Source organism: Heloderma suspectum, chromosome 2 (genome assembly GCF_057233095.1).
Source record: "Heloderma suspectum isolate Gila_16-S chromosome 2, 16-S_ref, whole genome shotgun sequence".
Classification (NCBI taxonomy): Eukaryota; Metazoa; Chordata; class Lepidosauria; order Squamata; family Helodermatidae; genus Heloderma; species Heloderma suspectum.
In genome coordinates this window covers 125,175,202-125,199,664 of record NC_139459.1, presented here as the reverse complement: position 1 = coordinate 125,199,664, position 24,463 = coordinate 125,175,202, and the positions used below count along the sequence as shown (strand labels likewise).

The following is a 24,463-nucleotide window of genomic DNA, read 5'->3' as shown; positions in this document are numbered from 1 at the left end:
AAATGGTTTAGTGGTTTTCCCTACGTTCTTCAAGTTAAGCAGAAATTTTGCAACAAGAAGCTCATGATTTGAGCCACAGTCAGCTCCAGGTCTTGTTTTTACTGACTGTATAGAGCTTCTCCATCTTTGACTGCAAAGGACATAATCAGTCTGATTTCGATATTGACCATCTGGTGATGTCCATGTGTAGAGTCGTCTCTTGTGCTGTTGGAAAAGAGTGTTTGCTATGATCAGCGTGTTCTCTTGGCAAAACTCTATTAGCTTTTGTCCTGCTTCGTTTTGTACACCCAGGCCATGCCTCCCTGTTATCCCGGTGATTTCTTGATTTCCTACTTTAGCATTCCAATCCCCTATGATGAAGAGGATATCTTTTTTTGGTGTTAGTTCTAGAAGGTGTTGTAGGTCTTCATAGAACCCATCAACCTCAGCTTCTTCGGCCTCAGTGGTTGGGGCATAGACTTGAATTACTGTGATGTTGAATGGTTTGCCTTGGATTCGTACTGAGATCATTCTATCATTTTTAAGATTGTACCCCAGTACTGCTTTTCCCAACCTTTTGTTGACTTTGAGTGCTACTCCATTTCTTCTAAGGGATTCTTGCCCACAGTAGTAGATATGATGGTCACCTGAATTAAATTCGCCCATGCCTGTCCATTTTAGTTCGCTGATTCCCAAGATGTCGATGTTCAATCTTGCCATCTCATGTTTGACCACCTCCAGCTTAGCTTGATTCATTGATCTGACATTCCAGGTTCCTAAACAATATTGTTCTTTACAGCATCGGATTTTCTTTTCACCACCAGACACATCCACAGCTGAGTGTCCTTTCGGCTTTGGCCCAGCTGCTTCACTCTTTCTGGCGCTACTTGGAAATTCCCTCTGCTCTTCCCCAGTAGTATATTGGACACCTTCTGACCTGAGGGGCTCATCTTCCAGTGTCATATCTTTTAGCCTTGTGATACGTTCCATGGGGTTTTCTTGGCAAGAATACTGGAGTGGGTTGCCATTTCCTTCTCCAGTGGACCACATTTTGTCAGAACTCTCTGCCATGACCTGTCCGTCTTGGGTGGCCCTGCACGGCATAGCTTATGGCTTCACTGAGTTACGCAAGCCCCTTCGCCACAACAAGGCAGTGATCCATGAAGGGGGGATAGGATTATATCACTCTAATTTTAAACCATCAACATTGGTTACCAACTTGTGTCTGTTTCTCAATTCAAGGTACTAGTCTTGACTTTTAAAGACTTAAATGGCATCTCTGCCTCCTATATGAACCTGTACAAGTGCTGAGACACACCCCTGAGAACCTGAATGCAGTCAATGCTTAATTGCTTCCAGAGTCTCAAGAGTATCCCATGCTGCTTTCTCTGTCATCCCAGTGTGAAACCTTTTATACTCTTTTTACTGTAGTAATGGCACAGTTAGGGGATCTGAACAAATGTTACCCTCATCAGTTGGAAAGCAGCTGCTGCCTTTAAAAGTAGGAATTGAACAAATGACCAAATCCAGTGGTGTGCATCTGCCAGCCAAACAGACATCGCTAGTGGAACAGATTGCCCCTCTGCCCTGCACCCTCTTGCATGCTCCCCAAATCTGCCCTGGAGGATTGGGAGACATTCCGGAGCAGATTTGAGGGGAGACATGGGGATGCAGGGGGGAAAAGAGGAAGGGGAAGTTCCATTGCGCAAGCAGAAGTCTGTTTGCATGATGTTGGAGGTAGTCCAATATAACATGCAGCTTCTTATCAAACTGGAGGATGTCTGTTTCACTTGTTAACACTCATTTTTCTTTCTCTTTTCTTTTAGAAATAGACTGTGGAAAACCACTGTGGTTTCCAAACACAGACGTTATTTGGGATAATACTACAACTTTAGGGAGCATGATATATTATAAATGTAAAGATGGATTTCAGTATTTTGGAGAACGCAATTTTTCACAGTGTACAATATATCAGAAGTGGGAAAGCATCACGTTTGAATGCAAAGGTAAATATTTTTTTTCTGTAACCTTCCATTAAAATGTTCCTTACTTATGAAGGAAAATAACCATAACATAAATTATGTTCTCTTTCTGAAGCAAAAAAGAACTGTCTTGAAAATACTCAAATTGTTACTTCCTGTTAACAGTGGCAAAACACGTAAAATTATCTTCTGTGGTAGTACACATTCAGGGTCAGAGTAATTAAAAAGTTAAAAGTACATCCCTGGGAGAGATTTCCCATCTCATACGTTCTAATGGCTGATTCTCAGTTTACATTTTGTATTTGATTATGGAAATCAGAGAATACAATACAGGAGGCATTAAGGTCACATATCTATAAATTTCAGCATGTTCCTTTAAAATCCTTGAGGGCAAGGACCCAGTTGTTTTCCCTGTCACTGCATCAGAGCACTTTAAAGGGACCGATGCATGGCTTTCACGCTTGTCAAAAGGTCTGTTATACTTTGTAGCTGGGTATCTATATCTGAGTACAAACCTAAAATAAGGTCTTGAGAATGGATGGATACCTTTGACTTACCAGGTACAATATGGGCCCCCTTCACACACCTGCCGAGTTGTATGGGAGCCATTTGCCTTGTGACTGAAATAAGCATTTTTGAAATGTACCATTTGGAGGGCACCAAGTTGGGAAATGCCCTATACTGACTGATGAGCATCATCAGGTTCGTAGACAGGAGTCTTTCCCAACCCTACCTGCAAAAGCAGGGCATTATTTGGGGGACAAAGCATGTGCTGTACCACTGAGCTTCAGCCCTTCCAGGGCTTTTTGAAATGGCACATTTTGAAAGACTGAAAAGGAACAGCACAAGCTTTGTATGTATAATGTCCCAAAATTAATGCCCTGCTTTTCCAGGTAGGGTTGGGAAAGACTCCTGTCTAAAAGCCTGCAGAGTTGCCTGTCAGTCAGTATAGGGCTTCTGCTGTACACCAGCTTTATCCAACTTTGTACCCTCCTTGGACTACTACTCCTATAACATTAGGCGTGCTGGCTGGGGCTGATGAGCATTGTAGTCCAAAACTTCTGGAGAGCACCAGTCTGGGAAAAGCTGCTTATCATAGGGAATAATAAGTTAGAAGTACCAATGGTCTGACGCGGTATAAGGCATCTTCGTATGTGTACTACAGCACCAAACTGGAAGCATCAGTGAGTGTGCCATAATTTCAGTTCAGTACCCTTAATTGTTTATGGACACATTTGTTTGAGAAAGTGGAATGAATAAAAGGCTAGATTACAGCTACCGTTATGGGTGGCCAGCAGTTGACTGTTTGGAATCATAAGGGGACCTTACGGCAGCAGTCTAGAGCACCTCCATTGCCCTGCCCCACCCTGTCACCCAGATGGGACATGAGGACTAACCATGGTCCACAGTAGAACAATTGCACTCCTATAGAATCCATTTAAAATAAAGACACAAGTAATTAGCCTAACCAGCCTGCCCAGTCAGTGAGGTCATCAGGTGGGGCACTCCTGATGGTTCTCTGTGGACCTGCAGTCTGCCTGAAGTCTTCTCAGAGTAAAGCCCTTAGTGTATTAGCTCCCTCTTTATGGAACTCCTTGCTTAATGAAGTCAGGTAGGCATCAACATTGTTTCATTTTCGGTGCCTGCTGAAGATATTTTTATTTAAGCAAGCCTTCCCTGACTAACCAGCCATCGTTTTATTGGCACAATCTGATTTTAAGGCTTAATTCAGTATTTCGATGATGATGATGATTTTCCTCTCCTTTTCCTCCACTCAGATGTTGGATGCAGAGGGGCATATAAATCTTGTAAATGAATAAATATTTGCAAATATGTTTCTAAATTTAAACTACAAAATCCATATTAGGGCAATACCTTTATTAGGCGAACTCAAAGGTCACAAAAAACCTGTGCATTTTGTGTGAATTAAAGTTGGTTTTTATTCCATTTAGAAATAAGCTGTGGCCAACCTCCTTTAATATCTCACTCGGACATAAACTGGAATGGGACATCTTGGCTGGGGAGTGTTGTGGAATACAAATGCAAAAACAATACCTACCCCACAAGCATGAAACACCATTCATTCTGTACCAAAAATGGATCATGGGAAATCTTGGAACTAAGATGTGAAAGTAAGTGCACAGTGAAATCCTCAACACAGTCATAGTGGGCAAGTTATAATGATTTTTTTTTTTTTTTGCATTTACAGTCTGGCCCTGGGGTTATCACTCTGGTGCTAGATTGAGGACAGGGTCTCTTTGACAGGTGTCTGTACCAGAAGAGGCTATTTCTTTAATCACCCTAGTGAGGAGGAGTGATTAGGATGCTCCAATGTGAGAAGTGGAAGATGGGTTATCAGCTGCTGAGAGCAGCTGGTAATTTTGTTAGTTGCTGTTGGAAAAGTGCTGCAACTTTTTTCAGTGCACATGTTGCAGGCGTGCTGGAAGGGTTTCCCCACTTTTCTCTGTAGTATTATTCCCTTTACAGGGGAAGGGCCATAGCTCAGGAGTAGAGCTCAGGCTTTGTATGCAGAAGGTCCTAGACTCAATTCCCAGGTAAGAAATGGTTACGATAAAATATTGGGAACTGATAAAAACAACTGACATTAAACACCCCATCATATGCCATCAAATGCCTGGGAATAGAGGACAGTTAGGAACATAGGAAGCTACCTTATACTGTGTCAGACTATTGGTCCATGTAGCTGAGAAGATGACAATGTTGGTGCCAGGCAGACCTCAGTGGGGAGATTATTCCACAGTCGGGGGGGGGGGGGGCTACCATTGAGAAGGCCCTCTCCATTGTTGTTGTCCTCTGAGGCTCCCATGGAGGACGCACTTGGAGGAGGGCCTCATATGTCAATTGTAGCGTCTGGTAGGTTTAGGTAGTGTTGTCCTGAGCCATGTAAGTCTTTATAGCACCTTGTATTTGACTTGGAAATGTACAGGCAGCCAGTGCAAGTGAGCAGAATTAGTGTTATATGTTCAGACCTTCAGACATTTAGAGATCAATCCTATGGCCTCAGATAGCGTCTGGGAGGCCATAGGAATGTTCAGTTTCCTGGCTACAAGGTTGGAGCCCTGGCTCTGACCTTGTAGCCAAGAAATCATGCTCCCCTCCCCCTTGTAGCCAGCGTGGAGAGAACTGCACCAGCTACCTCTCTGCGCTCAGTAAATGGAACACGGAGACGGGGGAAAGGGGACTTTGCAGGGAGGGAAGGAGACCTGGGTGGCTGCCTTATGCTGAATCCTATGGCTTCCCTCCCCCTCCAAAGCGCCGCTGCTAGATGGGCAAAATCACCGGTCTAGCAGAAATGGAGGGTGGCTGGAGCACGGAGGCAAAGATTGCCTCCATGCTCCAGCTGCTCTGCATTGGATACTTGGCAGCCTCCAAGTCCAGAGGCTGCTAACTATTGACATAAGATTGCACCCTTAATGGAATGAACATCTTTAGATACAAGGAAAGGCTATAGTCTATAGTGTTCATTCTGTTAAAGCTACCTTTGATTGTGGAAATGCGCCAGTATAGAAAGTTGTTTTAAGGGTGAAAACATCAGTCTTCCCAGACAGTTCTTGTAACTGGAGAGGCATTTAAAAAGAAAGCGTTCAACATCATCATGATTTACCGCTACATTTTGCAACATTTGTTAATGGCCACAGGGGACTTTAATGTTAAACAAAATGTCCATTTCTGTTTTAAGATTGATCTAATCTTAAGGAATTGTGCATTTAACTTCTAAAAACCCAAAGATTACTTCTACAAAGTATCAAAAAACCTTTCCTCTTTTTCTCCTGACTTCATAAATGGGGCTCTGCAGAAATAAGCTAATCTAATGAGAATGGAGGGGAAATGTGCATAAATCAAAGTGCTCCATGGATTGTTCCATGTGTGCCTGGGGGCCTTTCAGCTTCCCAGTTCCAGCAGTAGCCCCCCCCCTCCCCAAAAGCCCTCTGTTCAGAAGACCTTCCCACATGGTACTAAAAAGTGCAAGGGGCTGCTGCCAGAAGGGAAAATTGGCAAGTTCCTCCCATCCCCCCCTGGTGCATGTGTGAACATAAGAAGAGCCCTGCTGGATTAGACCAAAGGCCTATTTAGTCAGACATCCTGTTTCCCATAGTAGCCAACCTGATGCCTATGTGAAGCCCACAAACAGGACATGAGGGCAATAGCCCTCTGCTGCTGCTGTTTCCCAGCGACTGGTATTCAGAGGCATGTTGTTTGCCTCTGATTCTGAAGGTAGCATATAGGCATTGCGACCAATACCCACTGATAACATTATCCTCCAGAAATGCGTCGAATACCTTTTTAAAGCCGCCCAAGTTGGCAGCCTTCACTACATCTTCTTGTGATTAATTCTATAGTTTAACTAGGCATTGTGTGAGGAAATTGTTGTTCAGTCGTTCAGTTGTGTCCGACTCTTCGTGACCCCATGGACCATAATGTGAGGAAATACCTCCTTTTATCTATCCTGGGTCTTTTATCATTAAAACTCATTGGATAACCCCAGGTTCTAGTAATATGAAGGAGACAGAGAGAGAGAGACTTCTCCCTATCAACTTTCTCCACACCATGTATAATTTTATGCACTTCTGTTGAAACATGTCCTCACTGGAGAGTTGCCTTGATCATTTTGGTTGCCATTTTCTGCACCTTTCTACATCATCCTTTTGAGATGCAGTGACCAGAGCTGTACACAGTATTCCAAGTATGGTTACACCATAGATTTGTATAAAGGCATTATGATATTGGCAGTTTTATTTTCAATTCCTTTCCTAATGAACTCCAGTAAGAAATTTGCCATTTTCACAGCAGCTGCACATTGGGTTGATGTTTTCATTGAGCTGTCTACTATGACCCAAGATCCCTTTCCTGATCAGTCCCTGCCAGCTCAGACCCCATATAAGTGAAACTAGGATCAAAAATGTGCCCCAGTGTGCATTACTTTACTCTTATTTGCTCAGTTTGGAGAGATCCTTTTGGAGTTCTTCACAATCTGCTTTGGGATTTTTTTTAAACCATTCTGAATAATTTAGTGTTGTCAGCAAACCTGGCCATCTCACTTCTCACCCCTATCTTGAAGTAACCTTTAAACAAAAAGCACCAGTCCTAGTACAGAGACACTTCTTACATCCCTTCATTACAAGAACTGCCCATTTATTCCTGCACTCTGCTTTCTGCTCTTTAACCAGTTACTGATTCATAAGAGGACCTCTCCTCTTGGAAGTGAGAGTACTTTGTATGCATCCATCAGCTTGAGTGGTTTTAAAAATGGGATACACATATTCATGGAGGAGAGGTCTGTCAATGGCTATTGGCCATGGTAATTAATGGACCCGTCATGTTAAAAAGCAGCATGCTTTAGAATAGCAGTTGCTGGGTGACAAACTGTGTGGGACAGCTGTTTCCTTCAAGCCTGAAGGGCTTTCTTAACGCATCTGGCTGACGTCTGTCAGAAACACAAAGTTAGACTAGATGGAACCTTGGTCTGATACAGCAGGACTCTTCTTATATTCTTAGTCTGTGTTCTATGACACAGTAATTCCCCTACTTTGCTTGTCGCTATTGCTCTGAAAGTCTCTTTATCATGCTACTTAGCTGAGACAAACTATTTTTTCCCCAATATAATTACGTTTAGAAACCATTTTTTAAAAGTAATGATCTGAGCCTTTAACTTTCTGTGCATCTTTTAATTTCTTTATTTTTTGACATTTTTAACCCTGCCTTTCTATATTAAAATCAAACTCAATGTGGCTTGAAAATAGTGCATGTAAAATAGGCAGAACAGGGGAAGACTTTAAACAAAGAATGAAACAGACACAACAATTGAAAAATCTTGGGCAGAAATGAAACTCGCTAAACTACCTTTACAGTCTGAACAATCATCATAATATATGCTGCTTTATAGAATTTTTGAGACTGAAGACTAGTGATGCCACTAAAATTTGTAATTAGTCAGCTTGAAATATTATTTTGACCAGTTCGTAACACGGTCAGTTTTATCACGGTCAATGATAATTTACCATCAAAACTGGACTACAATTTCCAAGTTGCAGTATTCATACATGTATTGATTGCTGACGCCATCGGAGGGAGTAAAAGCAGCAAGCAGGCACCCTCCATTGGTCCTGGATGGAGGTACAGCTGTGAACCCCATTCCCCCTGGCCACCAACTGCCACTGCTTAGACCATCAAGAGGGAGAGAAAGCAGTAGCCTTCCCATTGTGCCTAGATCTAGCTCCATGACCCACTCAGTCATAGTGCCACATACAGGCTAGGGGAGGAGGAGCATGACCTCCGCAGTAACCCCACCTCTCCCCTTCTGACCTGTCTTACTCCTCGCTCTTCTTGTTGCAAGCACAGCATTTGCCTCAGCTCCGCTGCTAATTTCAACAAGCCACCATGGCTTAAATAAGTAATGGTTACTTGTTTTGATCATGCGAACTGGGTCACTGTGAACAAAGCCCTATGAGGAGAGACTGAAAGAACTGGGCATGTTTAGCCTTGAGAAGAGAAGACTGAGGGGAGATATGATAGCGCTCTTCAAGTACTTGAAAGGTTGTCACAGAGAGGAAGGCCAGGATCTCTTCTCAGTCATCCCAGAGTGCAGGACACGGAATAATGGGCTCAAGTTACAGGAAGCCAGATTCCGGCTGAACATCAGGAAAAACCGCCTGACTTTTGGAGCAGTATGATAATGGAACCAATTACCTTGGGGAAGTAGTGGGCTCTCCCACACTGGAGGCATTCAAGATGAGGCTGGACAGCCACCTGTCAGGGATGCTTTGACTTGGATACCTGCATTGAGCCTGGGGTTGGACTCGATGGTCTTGTAGGCCCCTTCCAACCCTACTATTCTATTATTCTATTATTTCATCATCAAGTGAGGTTATTTTTCTCTCCTATCTGTCCCTCCACCCCATCTGCTTTTTGTAACACCTTGCCTGATGAAGAGACCCGGAGAGCTTGAAAGCTTCCACATTTTTTGTGATCTTTTGGTTGGCCTAATAAAGGTATTGCACTAATGTGAAATTTAGAATGATGCTGCTGATGTTGATAACGTCAACCACTGTAAGACAGTGGGTACTTTTTCTCTCTCCTTTTAAACTTATTCCACAGTACCTGGCTTTTGAGGTGTTTCATCGATAATAGTAATAATAATTCATTACTAAAAAGAAATAGACACAAAAGGAAAGGCAAAGCAATAGGAAAGGCAGATATTAGTGGTCAAAGGCTTGGGAGAGAGGATATATTTTCAGTGAAGTTACAGTAGCTAGGAGGGGGAGGTGTGCATGAAGCCTCGTGTTTCAGATGCAGACTGTCTTGCCTAATAGGTCTACCCAGGAAACCTTCACATAAGAATGATTATCTGGATTACTCTAGCCCTTTGAAACTGGGATACATTCCTGGGTAATTAATGTTATCAGGGAACAAAACATGAGGAATGCCAAGTGCAGTAAAAATCCTCACAACATCATAGCATGTGGCAAAACATACACTTTTTGTTTTGCTATGTTGGTAACTAATAGTAGTATTCTGCTGCATGTGTACACAGCAAAATAGTCATATGTGCATTTGTCACATGCTGTGGTGTACAGTCTGAGCATCTTTTGACCACATTGAGAGAAGAACTTATTATGAATCTGTCTTTATTTCTGCAATGCATTAAGTTATGTCTTTAAAAACTCTTATGCTGCATGGATTGCCAACTTTTATTCCTTTAAGAGCTCCTCTGCCTTTTTCTGTGTTGCACCTTGTTATTTCTTAAGAAATTCCTGTGCTGCATGGATGGCCAACTTCTGTGCCTTGAAAAGCTCCTCTGCCTTTGTTTCTCCAGCAAAATATTGACCCTTTGGCTCCGCCTCTGGTGACCCTCTGGCTCCGCCTCTGGCCAACAATAGTGGCCATCAGGTGCCATTTGACCGCTGAACTTTGTAACTAAGAATCTAGTGCCTGAGTTTGCTTTTTTCCTCCTCCCACCCAATCCCTTCCCCCACTTTTGTGTCATGTCTTTTAGATTTTAAGCCCGTACACAAAAACTACCTTATTTCTGATCTGTAAACCACTCTCTGGGAGTCTTTGTGGCTGAAGAGTGATTACAAATGGTTTTAAATCAATAAATCAGTAATAATAAATAACATGACACACTGTTGATGTGCATGAGCGAAGATTATAAGCCAGGATAAAACTCTCATAAAGAACTTTCTAGCTCAGAAGGAACAATCCAGTCATGAATAAAGACACGAGGAGCTCACTTCTCACTATTCAGAACCTTTCTATTTATATTGGAAATAGTGTGCATGCAATAGGAACGTAAGACTGACTTATACCAAGTCAGACCATTGGTTCATCTAGCTCTGCATTGTCTACATCAGCCTTCCCCAATCTGGTGCCCTCCAGATTTTTTAGACTACAACTCCCAGCATTCCTGACCATTGGCCGTGTCGGCGGGGGCTGCTGGGAGTTGAAGTCCAAAACATCTGGAGGGCCTTCCAGGCTTTCAGACACAGTCCTTTCCTGTCCTTACCCGAAAATGCTAAAGATCGAACCTGGGACCTTTTGCACGCAAAGCACTAAGCTATTGCACAATGTTTGCTCAGAGTTAAGTCTCAATTTCTTTGAGACTTGTTGCCTAGTAAACATCGATAGGATTGGGCTCTATGTCGCGTTCCAGTTTGCTACCTGCAATTGCAGATGTGTTGATGAGATTAGCAGAGAACAGAGAGAACAGTTATGTTCTATCAAAAGTAGAGAGATTCACAGTGGTCTGAATTCTTGTAAATTAACTCTTTCAAACTCCAGGCAGCTGATCACTTAATAACACTTTTAACTGCTTGGAGAAAAACAGAGGTGGATGCCGAGAGAGCAAGCGCCAACCACTGATCCGCAGATCAAACACATTTGGCTCAAGTATGATAAGACTGTTTTATTCAGCTTGCTTATTCAGCATTTTTATTTACAATATAAATTAATAATTGTAAGATTTCTGACCAAAAATATTAAACTTTCACAGAGTCAAGGTCCCCTGCCCCCCACAATGGGAGGAAGCTATACATTTTGAGGTCATTTTGAACTGGCTTTACACGCACACTCTGGTCTCTATGTTCTGAGGAGGAGGACTTGCTGACCATACCGCAGCCTACTGAGGTTTGTTTGGTCAAGGTGTGGAAGAGGGCCTTCTCAGCTGTGGCATCTACCATGTGGAATGATCTTCCCATTGAGATCAGGTGATGCGGAGTGCTTCCTAGTGTGGAGTGCTTCCTCCCACAACTGAAGTCACACTTGTTTCCCCAGGCACGTCCCTGACTGCCAGAATTGTCAGCCAGCCCTGGTTATTCTAATGAGCTTTTATTGCTTTTATCATTGTTTTATTGTTTTAATCATTGGTTTTATTGTATTTTATCACAATTTTGTCTTGTAAACTGCTTTGGGATTATTTTTTTAAAAAAATGAACAGTGGTATAGAAATTATCTGAAACTAATAAAGAGAGAGAGTGTGTGCGCATGTGTATAACTTTTCTTTCTTTTGAATACTTGCACTACTGCCTTTGGCAGTCAATTTTAGCACTTCAGTTATTTTGCCCCAGTAGCTTCCTGGTTTGTTGGTTTGTTTTAGATTAAAAAAATAGTAAATCATTAGCTTAGTCTTTGTTTTCTCACACAAGCCTGTCTGAACTTTTAAATTGAACTGTTCTTTGATAGACTTTGTAGTTCATTTAGTGAGAATTGCCTGGTAGATATAAGCTCTTACCTGTGGTTTCCAGACTGATCCAGGACTGGGGTCCTGTGACTTTTTAATAGCTGCATAGAAGGAATAAAACCAGCAGATGCCACTCCTTCTGTCATAGTGCTTCAGTGAAAGGATCAGCATCATGTGCTGAAATTCAACCTCCTATGCAACCACTTTTCCCCTTTGTGCACACTCTCCACTCCCAGCCTCTAGCCTCACTATTTCTTCCCCCCAGCCCCTTTCCTCGCTATTTGTCTTCTTTCCCCCCCCTAGCCACCTTTTTTTTTCTTTCCCTTCTTAGCCCCTAGCCTTGCTCTTTCTCTCCTCTCTACCCCTTTACCTTGCTTTCTCTTCCTGCTTGCTGAACAGTTGATCAGCAGCAGGTTCAGGAACAGGAAGGAGAACTTGGCACTTTGACATCTTTCAGATGTGTGTGCCAGAATACTGCTCGTTACTAATAAGCCAGAAATCTCAACAAGGCAAATGCAGCTACTGATTTAAATCAAGTTTCACATTGATACTTAATTTATTTCCTAAACGTTGGAGCAAACCTGACCAGTAAACCATGTTAATTTACAACTAAATAGAGTTTTACATTGTTGTTTCATGCTTGCAACCAAGCCTTATATCTGTTTGTCACACTGTATACATTTTGCTTGCTTTCCAATTTTTTTACCTATAAAGGGAATCTCTCTAAAATATTACATATAGGTCCTTTCTTATAACCAGCACCATGACAGTTTGTGAGGTTAAGGCTGCAATCCTATACATGCTTTCCTATTGACTTCAGTGGGGTTTACATCTGAGTAGCTGCACATGACACAATTTTGTCTTCCCTTGCTCCTTTCTGCTTCATTCTGCCATGGCCCAGACCCAACCTCACAAAAGCAAAGTAGGAAACACAAGCTTGTGGATTTGTCGATTGAGGCCCAGGTGATCTCAGCAGCTAGGAATGCCTTTTACCATCTTTGCTGATATGCCAGCTACAGCCATTCCTGGATAGGGATAACCTTGCCACAGCGGTCCATGCATTGGTAACCTCAAGATTGGCTATTGTAACACTCTATGTGGGGTGCCCCTGAGGTTGGTCCGGAAGCTGCAGCTGGTACAAAATGCAGCTGCTTGGTTGCTGAGTGGAGCAACCTATTACCAATGTATAGCACCTCTGTTGCAAGAGTTGCACTGGCTGCCTGTATGCTACCACACCAAGTTTAAGGTACTAGTGCTCTTGTACAAGACCCTAACCAGCTTAGGAGCAGGTTATTTGAGAGACCGCCTCATCCCTTACACGCCTGCCTGTTCCCTTCAGTCATTGGAGGAGGCCCTTTTGGTGGTTCTGCATGCTGTCTGGATTCATCTGGCAGCTACTCAAAGAAAGACATTTTGTATAGTTGCCCTTGTTCTCGGGAATATCCTGCCTCTTGAAATAAGGCATGCACCAATGATTGGGAGTTTTAGGCAGATGCTAAAAACATTCCTCTTCATCCAAACTTTCCTAGCATATTTTTTTCTTCCTCAAATATGTTGCTGGTTACTCTTTTATGTATGTATATGTTAAATTTATGTTTTCTTTTTTCTGTGTTTTATGTTGTGTATTGTACACCGCTTTGATCAATTCTTTTGTTAAGTGGTATGTATGTATTAATAAAGCACAAGTGAAATGTTTATGATGGATAGGTATAAATACTGTCTGATAGTTACTGGACAGACCAGATAAGTTTATTTTCATCAGGTGAAAATAAAATGCCTGTATTTAGTAGGTAGAATGTAAATATTCACGTGAGAAATATCAAATGGGTTTTTCATCCACATAGAAAAGCCTTCTTTAACTCGGTTGGTAGATGGCATGGATTCAGTCTAGAAAAGAGTAACTCTAGGTCTAATATGCTTTCATATTAACCCAAGTGAGTCTTTAAAAGGAACTCAAAATTTACTTGTTTTTTATTATTTTTAAAGCCTATTTTTTTAAAAAAGAGCCATTTTTATCTATCTTGCCTAGTATGCCATAGTGTCACAACATGTGCCCCCTCTGCCAAGAGGAACAGGTCCCTCCGTCCTCCTTCCATCCCCAAATAAGGATGGGGATCACAAAAATGCAGGAATTATAGACTTTATTAATTCCTGTTACAGCACAGGATCAGTCAAATCAGTAGCTGCAGGATCTCCTTTCAGTACCTCTAGTAAGTAGTTCCAGGATACAGCATGGAGTCTCTCAATCAATAATAAGTATCTGTAGGGTCCTGGAAACCAGGTCACAGCAGGAGGTACGTAGTTGCAGGACTGGGGTGGGCACTCTCAGGGCAACACTGGTAAGTATCTACAGGATCAGGCTGACGGTTTACAATGCAGGTAGCTGTGGGTTGAAGTGCATAACCCCAGAGCAGTAGAATCTGAGGGACTGCTTACACACTGCTCCCTGAGGTTGATGAGTAGTTTCAAAGTCAGGAGGACCTGTTCCTGAGCTTGCTGGGGAATTAAGCCAGTCTTTTCTCATCCACCAGTTCCTGTAGGCTTCTGACTCCTGCTGACTGAACAGGTAGGTCTCTTTTGGGTTTGTTAACAGACCCTCCTCTGCTATAGGTCCCTGTCCTTCAAGGAAGCCCAGCTGCTCTGCTCCCCTTCTTTACCTTCCAGTCTTTGTTACTTGTAGGGGCTCCATTAGCCACTGTTCCTTCTTCCCTCCTCCATTGAGCTTGTAGCATTCAGGCTTTTATCCTGTGCTTTTGCCTCACCTCTTCCTCCTCCCTCAGAGTCCTGGACCCATTTAAAGAGCCCCTGTCCTGATTCCCTTTTCTTCTGTTTAGCCAGTCCTAACTTTGGTTGGCTACTGCTCCTAGGCAACCAGGCATACCTAGAGGACTGTACAGTGACCCCTGATGCCTCCTCACACATGGTTAAACATTTCTTCCAAAATCTATTTCAGTAAATTTCTGTTGTCCCCTTTTCCATTCTAAGTGGCTTCCAGTGTCTCTCATGTTTTCCCTTTTTCCTCCCCTCCTCCCTGTTCTTTCTTTTTCTGTATGTTGTGCCTGCCACAACTACTCCTCTTTTGCTCATACAATCCTCTGTGTTGCTTCCTATTCTCCTCCAGGTCTGTTGCCTCCTTTGTTCTAATATTCCTTTCTCCATCCAGCTGCCTCAGTTTATAGTACTTTACCATCTTAAGCTTTTGCTTTTGTCTCAACCACCCGCCTTCCCACCCTAATTGGGCTTTCAGGACTGCCTGGAAGAGATACCTTTTGTCATTTTTTACAGTACCCTTTTGAGCTCTGTATTGAACAACAGTGGCATCCAGTGGTCTTCTTCATTAACAACATGCATGTGGCAAATACAGTAATGATGACTGAAACCAAGTTGGACAAATAGATGTGGTGTGAATGTAGGGACTATGAATCCTCTGTCTGCTGGTTGAAGCAGTGATGTGCCCCATATACACTCTAGTAAGTGTATGGACACGACTTAACAACTGAACAACAACAACAAAGTGTATGGAGCTCCACATGCAATATTTCCTGCTTCAGTGAATACACAGAGGAAACCCTTTTGGTTCACAGAAATGAGGAAGCCCTAGGAGGTGGAGAGTGGGGAGAGGCTCTATTTGTACATCTGAGCCTCTTTTTGGCCCAAAAGAAATTGGGGAATGTGGGGAGAGATAGCACCCATGAAGGTTGTATTTGTTTGAGAATAGTATGTGCTTTACAGTTACATGTTTTATTGTGTTTGTATAGCAAATTAGTATTAAAAACCCACCTTCACTGAATTCTTTTGTGTGGTTTACTTTGACTTTTGATCCATACTAAAATACCCTTGAACTTGATGACCCTAGTAGGTGAGCAGTAGTTGAAGGTGGCTTTCAAGTCCCTCCAGCATCCAAAAATGAATCCTCTTAAACTTGTTCTTATTTAAATGAGCCTGCTGTCTGAATGCAATGATGGTGCTTCCAGAGTGGCCTCAGTGCTCTAAAAACGCTATGTGTGACATAGTACACTATACCCCGACATAGTAGCGGCATGACAGTCACTACAGCCACATGTACTTGCCTCGGCTCAGGGAAAACATGGTGGGTGTGGCGGCTGTTCTTGCTGCAGCGGCAGTTTCACATCAATCTAGCAGTTTTCAGCTGTGTGGCAGCCGCATGGCGGTTCATCTCAGCCTTTTCTTTCTGGGGCGGTAGGCTGTTATGGCCTGCTTGCTCTCTGCGGGTAGGATATTAGCCTGGTAGCCAGGCCTGTGGCCACAGCCTTCAGCACTGAAACACACCCTCTCTGTTTGAAAGGATGGGCTAGGACCAGGATCTCTGCCTCCCCCCGCACCTTTTTGTCTAGGCCTCCTGCAGGAGCGTCACTGGAGTGACACTCCAGTGTCTATTTGCCTACCGGTCCTTGTTAGGCCTTAAGCCTGTCTTCTTTTGGTTGCGGGGTAGGCACCGCACCACCACCCCCGTTTAGTTTTACTGGTTTGAAGGGGAGGAAGTTTTCCTACCAATATTTAACAGCTGGCTGCACATTATGCCACCAAAGACAGGGCAAGGGAAGGAGAAGGCCCCTGGGCCTCCCGACAAGCACCTATTTCAGGTTGATGCCTTATCTTCAGAGGAGGAGGTGGGCCCAGATGCTTCCTTAATATTGGCACGTTTAGAGGCAGTAGAAAAAGGCAAAGGGATCTCTGCCTCATATTCATCTGATCAATAGAGGTGGGGGGAGTTAGCCTCCACACAGGGAAATAAAGAAGGCTCAGAATAGGCTATGGCTTTCTATTGCAGCCCGCCTGGATGCCATCAATGCAAGTGCGAGCTCCGTGCCTGCCCAGCCAGCAGTGCCCGTTCTGGGCCCAGTTGCCATGGAATCCTTGCCTGCAACTACTTCATCTACAGTGTTGCACCAGACCCAGGCCACCAGTACCTCAGCAATGGCTCTGCAGAATCCAGGTGAGAGTGCGGGTCAGAGGGCCTCCTTCCCTTGGCAAGGTTGGGGTACAATGGGGCTGGTTGGAATGGATTGGCTGTTCTCACCACCACGGGCGAGCTTTCATCTGTCCAGCCTGCTAGGGTCGGGACTCCTGGGGAAGTGCATCTGCTAGTGTTGCATGATATGGCTGGTGGGACGGAGGTGGCAGAACAACCAGGGATGGCAGTATCTCTACTGTTTCACCAGTGGTGGAGGAATGGTCTACCCCCCGGTTGCTGCCTCTGCTCAGAGGACAGATACGTCCCAGGAGGTATCCACCCCACCTCAGCGTCTGCACATCTTTCAACTGGGCCTCCTCCTTCCTCTGTTGAGGTGGGACCGCAGCACATATCCTCTGCGGCAGTGGCATATGCTGCGGTCTGGCAAAGCCATGCAAGAGGTGGCCTGCCAGTGCAGGGAGAACCGGCTTCTGCGGCAGGCGACCCCTATGCCAAGGCAGATAAGGATGCAATTCTGGCTGGTGGTACCTTGATACAGCTGGGTTATCATTTATTGCCGGCAACCAGAGAGAAGTAGTTAAGGGGGGAGTTTGTGGATGTCTTGAGCTGAAGAATCAGGGTAAGTACAGGGATAAGGAACAGGACAGAGTTAGGCGGAAGAAGGTAGCAAGAACTTGGGCTAATTGGTTGCCAGGATTCCATACTTATGTGGGAGTTATTCTAGAAAAAGGGTCTGTTCTTACAGAATATTTGGACATCATTTATAGGGTCTGTTCTGAATATGAGGGTGGAGCTTGGCTGGGCTATGACAAGGCTTTTCATATGAGAGCCCCTTTGACCCCTCTCTCAGATGGGTTAATATGGATCAGGACCTCTGTTTACAGTTTATGACGCCAGCTAGGCCAGGTTTCAGGGACAGGTCTGATAGTGGCCACATGCAGGTCAAACAGCAACCCGCCTCTTCTCCACGAGCAAGCAGGGCAGTCAGTTCAGCACCGATTGCTGTGTTGGGAATTTAGTTCCCAGGGCTCTTGCTCCCAGACACCATGCAAATTCCAGCATAAGTATTCAATCTGTGGCGGCCAGCATGCCTGCCCTAAGATCAGAGGGTTTGGGGGTTTCCAGAGGGATGGACTGGGTAATAGAAAAGCTGGGGCTGGGCAGTAACCTCCTCCCAAAGGGGCCCAGCCCAGTTAAGGTGGAGGCTCTGCGGCATCTCATGTGGCGCTACTCTTAAGCATGAGGATGCAATCTACTTAGAGCAAGGTTTTTTTAGAGGGATTTAGAATACTTTTTCAGGGTCCCTGCAGTTCTTGTTTTTCAGAGAACAAGAGGTCAATCAATGGTATGGGACAATTGGTTCAAAATAAACAAGGAGGTTATATCAGGTAGGGTACTGGGCCCATATATCTCACCACCTATTCCAAATCTTAGGGTATCCCTCCATGGGCATTGTTCCCAAGAAGGCACCAGGGGAATTCAGGTTGATCCATAACCTCTGTTTTCACAAAGGTGACTGTAAACCATGCCATTCCAGATTACCTATGTTCTGTGCACTATACTTCCTTGGTTTCTGCCGTCCCTATGGTGAGGGGTTGCGGCATGAAGCGTTAATGGGAAAATGTGATATATAGTCTGCATTTTGTATCTTGCCAATCAATCCTGCGGATTTTGCTCTATTGGGGTTCTGCTTTCAATAGGGATGTGCGAACACACCCCAGCTTGGGTTCTCCGGGCACCCGCTAAAGTGCCTCGCCCGCCCCCACTGAAGCTCTCACAAGTCGCTCATACTCACCCTAGGCCCATCCAGTGAGCATCCGCCATTTTGCCACCTTTTTTTTTTTTTTTAACGGGAAAAAATGAGTTTTTAAAAATGTGCATATTTAAATATGTGCAGTTTGGGGCCGGGAAAGCTTAATATGCACAATATTAGAGGTATTATGCCTCTAGTATTTATTGTGCATATTAAGCTTTCCCAGCCCCAAACTGCATATATTTAAATATGCACATTTTTTAAAACTCCCTTTTTTCCATTACAAAAAGGCAGCAACATGGCAGGCGCTTACTGGACAGGTTGCAGTGAGTCTGGGAGGGCAGGGGTTCAGCAGGGGCAATCCAAGGGTTGCAGGTGGGGGTGGGTCCAATGGACTCCTGGCCCAGTCGGGCATCCATGACATCCCTAGCCAATTCTATGTGGATATTGCTCTCCCTATGGGATGTTCAATTTTTCTTGCAGTGTTTGAGTGGTATAGTTCCTTTTTGGAGTGGGCCTTGAGAGACAGAACAGGGACACAGAATTAGATGTAAAATTTCTGGAAATTTTGAGGCAGACTTTCTGTTCCTAAATTTATAGCTTAGTTTGCTCATAAAAGTATCGTTATATTTTAAAACTTTTAAAAGTAAACTCAGTAAATTTGTCATTATTATCTGAATAGGTTAGAAACTACATTAAAAAAGACTGCTACAGCATCAGAAACACAGGACTGTATAGAACAAAACCCAAACTGTCAAGAATGTACATTTACTGTCAAGAATGCACAATGATAACTCTACTCACATGTTGGGAAACTGAGCATAAATGTCTATCAGTAAACTATACTTTAGATCAATAATTTTAATAAGGAATGAAAAAAATAACTACCCTGGGAATCTTACAGAGACGATTAAAAACATTTTTCCCCATAGCTTCATTATTTCCAGACATTTTGCTTCTCTGATCTTTCTATAAAAGCATTGTTATTACATAGTTTTTAGAAATCATTTGGTGGGTGTAAAGACTGGTATTTAAATATATAAATACTTTTTCTTAAATTCTAAAAGAAAATATTTCATAATCCAAAACTGTTCAATTTTTCAGAAAAAAACAAAAACGGTCCTCAGAAGAAAAAAATCCAAATTGTTCCTGATTTTTCTGGGCCTTCACATCTCTACACAGAATACAGTCCATTATTTGGACAATTTTCTGTTTGCAGGTCCTGGGTATGCTGATCAGTGTGCCTATTTGATGCAGGAATTTCAGGCCTTGTCTAATGAATTGGGTGTTCCCTTGGCGCAGGAGAAAACAGAGGGCCCCCTCCCTGTCATGGTATTTTTGGGGATTGAAATGGATTCCATTCATAATCGCAGCTGTCTCCCAAGGGATAAGCTTTCACAGTGAGGGCCAGGATTTAGCTGACGATGCAATCTCATAAAGTCATCTAGCATTCCCTGCAGGAATTGGTGGGCCACCTCAATTTTGCCTGAAGGACTGTTGCCCTGGAGTGGGCCTTTCTAAGGTGGCTATGTATTGCCACGCAGGGCCTAAAGTTGCCACACCATCATGTTCGAGTTTCTGCAGCAATGCGGGATGATCTTGCTGTTTGGCTGTTTTTTGCAGGAGTTTAGTGGTGTCTCTTTTTGGAGACGTTAGTTACCCTTGGAAGCCAAACTGCAGTTACATTCTGATGGGTCTGGCGAACTGGGTTTGGGGATTATTCTTTGCGATCGTTGGTGTGCTGAACGGTGACTTTTGATCCATGGTAAAATACCCTTGAACCTGATGTCACTAGTTGGGAAGCAGTAGTTGAAGGTGGCTTTCAAGTTCCCCCAGTATCCAAAACTGAATACTGTTAAACATCTTCATATTTAAATGAGCCTGCTCACGGAATACAATTACGGTGCTTCCAGAGTGGCCTCCGTGGTCTAAAAATGCTTTGTGTGTCATAGTACACTATACTCTGTCATAGTAGCAGAATGACAGTCACTACAACTACACCCCCACTGCCACTTACTTTAAACTTGGGCCTCCTGGGTCCAAGCAAAGCAGCAGCAAAATTGGTCAACTGCTTGACCTGAATCCTTCTCTGCCTTGTGAATTAGAGCTGTGCTTCACCTTTGCTTTTTCCAGGTTGCGGTGATGTGCATGTATTGGTGATGGAATCTGGGGAGCAAGTGACCAAGGCAGAAAGTTGGCGCCCCTCCTTTCTCTGTCAATAATTAGTTGAAAGAACTTGATAGTATTGAGAACCCTGGATTTGAGTATGCAGCTGACCAGCAACAGATCCTATAATAGAAAAAAGAATAAGAAATCAGGTTTTAAATAGCATTGACTTGCAAGTCCAGCGGGGAAATTATGTATGCGTGTATGTTTATCTTTTGCAGAAGTGCAAGAGTTTGTTGAGCCTGCAATGAATAACTCCTGTTTGACATGGAGGAGGCGTTATGGAAACACTGGAGCAAATGGAACCTATCGAGTACGTGAGATATTTTAAGTCTTTAAAATGCTAGAAACATAAGAGCTTCTTATCTTTCTAGTAGGGGCATGCAAGTTGCTTTATGTATGAGAGAAAGTGTATATATCTATTAAAATCCTACAAAAGATAAGCTGCAAGTATCTTTTTTTAAAAAACAGCAGCATGGCTTGAATGGCCAAGATTTCTCCTGGATGGGACAATGTAGGAGTCATGCAATAAACAAAGAACGGATCTGGACTCATTTTGAACTTTCTAGAGACACTTGCATCTTGATAGATATGTAGCTGCTTATGATTGGCCAAAGGTGCTTCTGTGGAAACTAGTTTGTCAGTCCATCTTTAATGGAGATATATTATCTTGGCCCGTTTTCTTGCCATCTTAGTGTATTCCGAATATACAAATCTATATAGGTTTTATACCACTTTAATAGTCATGACTTCTCCCCCAAAGAATCCTTGGAACCCATGTGGTGAGGGCACTGACAATTATCTATTAGGGATCTCCTTTCCTGCCTTGCAGAATTACAGTCTCCAGAATTCTCTGGGGAGTTGCAGTTGATCATTAAACCCATTTATATTGTAGATAAGCCCTGAAGTCTTGTTTTTAGAATTGATTTCTTTTTTGTTTCCTTTACAGCTCACTACGATGAGAATGCTAGGGAATGAATCGATAAAAATTACAGATGTATTGATTAACCCTCCCACAACCAAGGAGGCTGTAAATGTGTGTTTGTCACTAGATCAGGATACAAATTACACTGTGGAAATCATTGCAGAATCCATAAATTTGGTTTTACGAGTCAAAATAACACACCCAGTAGTTGGTAGGTTCTACACTTGCACAAAATTTTGATATTAGTGATCAAGAATGGTGCTTAGAATTCTCTTAGGGATCTTTTCCTCCCACTCATGGGATTGCAATTCCCAGATTTCTCTGGGGAGTGACTTAAATCAGTTTAAATCTATAGTGTTAATGTGCCATATAAATAATTCCCATGGTAACAACTTTAGATAGCATACAAAAGACTCACCAATGACTTAAAATTGTAATAAGGGATGTGACAGCAGTCACTGTCCTGAGATATTTAGCATGCAGTCCTATGGATCGCACCCTGGGTACTTGTAAGTGGCCAAACTCGGAGGCTTTCAAGTATCCTAAGCAGAGAGAGAAGTGCCTTGTGCTCTCCTCTTTGCATTTTAGTTAGACAGGCAATTTCACCTGTCTAGCAGAGGCTTTGGGGAGGGGGAGGAAAGGAGGCTGGAGTAACCATAGGATAGATCATAGGAATGTCACCCCAGTCTCCTCCCCGGGAACGCCCACTTCTCCCCATCTCCACACTCCATTTTACTAGTGTGGAGAAGCAGCCAGTGCAGTTCTCTCCATGCCAGCTATGAGGGGGAAGGGGCAGAGAGCATAGTTTCCTGGCTCTGAGCTCTGACTCTGAGCTTCGATTCAGGAACTGAAAAATCCTATGTCCCCCAGACACTGTCGAGGAGACATAGGATTGTTCCCTTAATATCTTTCCTAACTTGAAACCAAACACCACAATCTCTGTTTAGGCAAAATGCACAGTGCAGTGCTAATTTTTGTTAATGAATAAAAACTACAGGGTTTTAATGGATAAAAATCACGTTGCATAACGTGCAAAGCATAATCTATATTGTAATGTGATGGTGAAGCCTTCGACACTGATTAGTTGAGTTGATGTGATAGCTCAGAAGGATGAATTGCTGAGGGAACTAAATTTGCAGTCCAGCTTCTATGAGGGAAGGGAAAATTGTCAGATTGGCTATGATTAAAACCTCACCCAGGGGATGGCTGAAGAATGAGAAAAATTCTAGGAGGTAAGGAACCTAAAGGACAACAGGAACAGAAGTAACGAGACTGAAAGAAGCCTACAGAATAGTCAGTGGTCTGAGGAAATAGGAAAATGAGACAAGAAGAGGATCCCACAACACTGAAGGTCAGGAAGGGCTAAATGCGGGGGCAGAGTGAAGGAGACAAGAGTTCTTCAAAAGCTGGTTGAGATAACATTGCTAAAAGAAGTGGAACAAAGTAGGCGATGGCATATAAAGCAAGCGCGTGAAGAAACAGTGGGTGGTGGAATCATGGAGTTCAAGAAAGCTGGGCAGCAAAGAGTAAGTAGGACAAGAGGAGAACTGTATATGGGGCCTAGTGAGAGGAAAGGCTGTGTACTTTGGGACAGGAAGGAAGTGGGCAGTCAAGGGAAGGGGCCAAAGAGGAAAGAGGTTGCTACAATCTAAACCCCTATGGGAATTATGTCAGCTGTGTCTTTTATTGACATTATAGTGTCAGTTGTTATCTGGCAGCCTCTATAGAGCTATAACAGTCACTAAGCAGGAGAGTGGGCCTGAATTTCACATACGGATTTCATCTGACCAGCCAGTTCTTGGGCTAGAGGCTTCTGCTTTATAATTTTCAGTGCTGTACGTTTTATTTTTATTAACAAAATGTCATCGTAGTATAGAGTTGATTAAAAGAGAGCTTTGGCTATTGGGCGGTATAGAAATGAATGAATGAATGAATGAATGAATGAATGAATGAATGTTTGTGAATATTTAGCCCTTAGTCTCTCCCCACATCCCCTTATTTTCCAGAAAACAAAGTTGTATTCAACAACATCTCCATATTTAATGACACCTGTATTAAATGGCAGAGAGAATCCGGAAGAGCACAGTCTGAGGAAACCTACGTTGTAAGTGAGGCACAGCTTCTGAGTGCAGTGGGGGAAGTACTGGCAGCCCAGAAATATACTCTTTTTCAGAGTGTTTCAGCAGGACAAGAAAGGCGTTATTGCCTGAGATGTATACATTCATCCTGTTATCGCTTCTAATACACAGGTTTTCCAGATTTTGATAGCCGCTAAAAACCTGTTTGATCAGACACGACAGGGAACAAAAGAAATGGTGTATGTTTATACAAGAAGAGTCTGTCATATCACTTTCTTCTAATATACTATCAATAATTACCAAGCTTAGGTAGGCAACTGAACCTCTTTGTTGAGAAACATAGCTGTTTTAGGCAACAAAGATATTTTGCAGAGTTTTATCATGTAGCATGTGTACTTGCAAGCAAACTTTGTATTCCTTGGTGAGGACATTGTGCCTACACTGCATAGATTGTTCTGTGTTACACATTCTGAGGTAGATTGTGTAGCTCATGTAGACATGAGACTTGCATAGATTCGCATTCAATGCCAGGGCTGAAGCTATAGAGCAGGAGTGGGCAACACACAACCCATGGGCCGCAGGCAGCTGCCCCCCGCCCCCCATGGAGCTGCCGAATTTGGCAGTGGCAGGGGGAATTGGCCGTTTTAGCACTGGGGAGTGCTAAAAAGGTCCAATTTAGTTTGGTCTCAAGCTAAATATGACCCCTTCGGGTACTGTGGTGATTTGCTGCCAAACTTTTGACAGCAAACCGCCAAAAAAACTTTGCAGCAGCCCGCCCGGGGAGTGTGGCCCAGGGAGAGGGGCTGTCCAGAGGGGTGGAAAAGGCCGTCAGGCCCATGAAGTTGCTCATCCTTGCTACAGAGGTTACCTGGTCCCCTCAGGAATATTCCAGCCCCTTGACTGGATTTCCAGGTTTAATTCCCCCCTCCCCCCAAAAAAGAGCCAGG

At 43.4% G+C, this 24,463-nt stretch overlaps 1 protein-coding gene across 22 annotated transcripts in view; it reads left to right on the top strand.

Moving 5' to 3' along the window:
- The window catches only part of SUSD1 (sushi domain containing 1), an 81,887-nt gene that overhangs the window by 20,009 nt on the left and 37,415 nt on the right, over positions 1-24,463 (top strand). For 8 of the 22 annotated variants that reach the window (XR_014787819.1, XR_014787820.1, XM_084834694.1 and 5 more), the window contains 6 exons: positions 1,806-1,985; positions 3,914-4,093; positions 16,451-16,615; positions 20,735-20,826; positions 21,463-21,649; positions 23,445-23,542. Coding sequence is in view for 20 of the 22 variants with exons in the window: in XM_084834694.1 (XP_084690820.1) it covers positions 1,806-1,985; positions 3,914-4,093; positions 16,451-16,615; positions 20,735-20,826; positions 21,463-21,649; positions 23,445-23,542 (902 nt within the window). In the remaining 2 variants the exon portion in view is untranslated. The remainder of the gene's footprint in view (positions 1-1,805; positions 1,986-3,913; positions 4,094-16,450; positions 16,616-20,734; positions 20,827-21,462; positions 21,650-23,444; positions 23,543-24,463) is intronic. The other 14 variants (XM_084834701.1, XM_084834693.1, XM_084834698.1 and 11 more) reach the window with 4 other exon arrangements.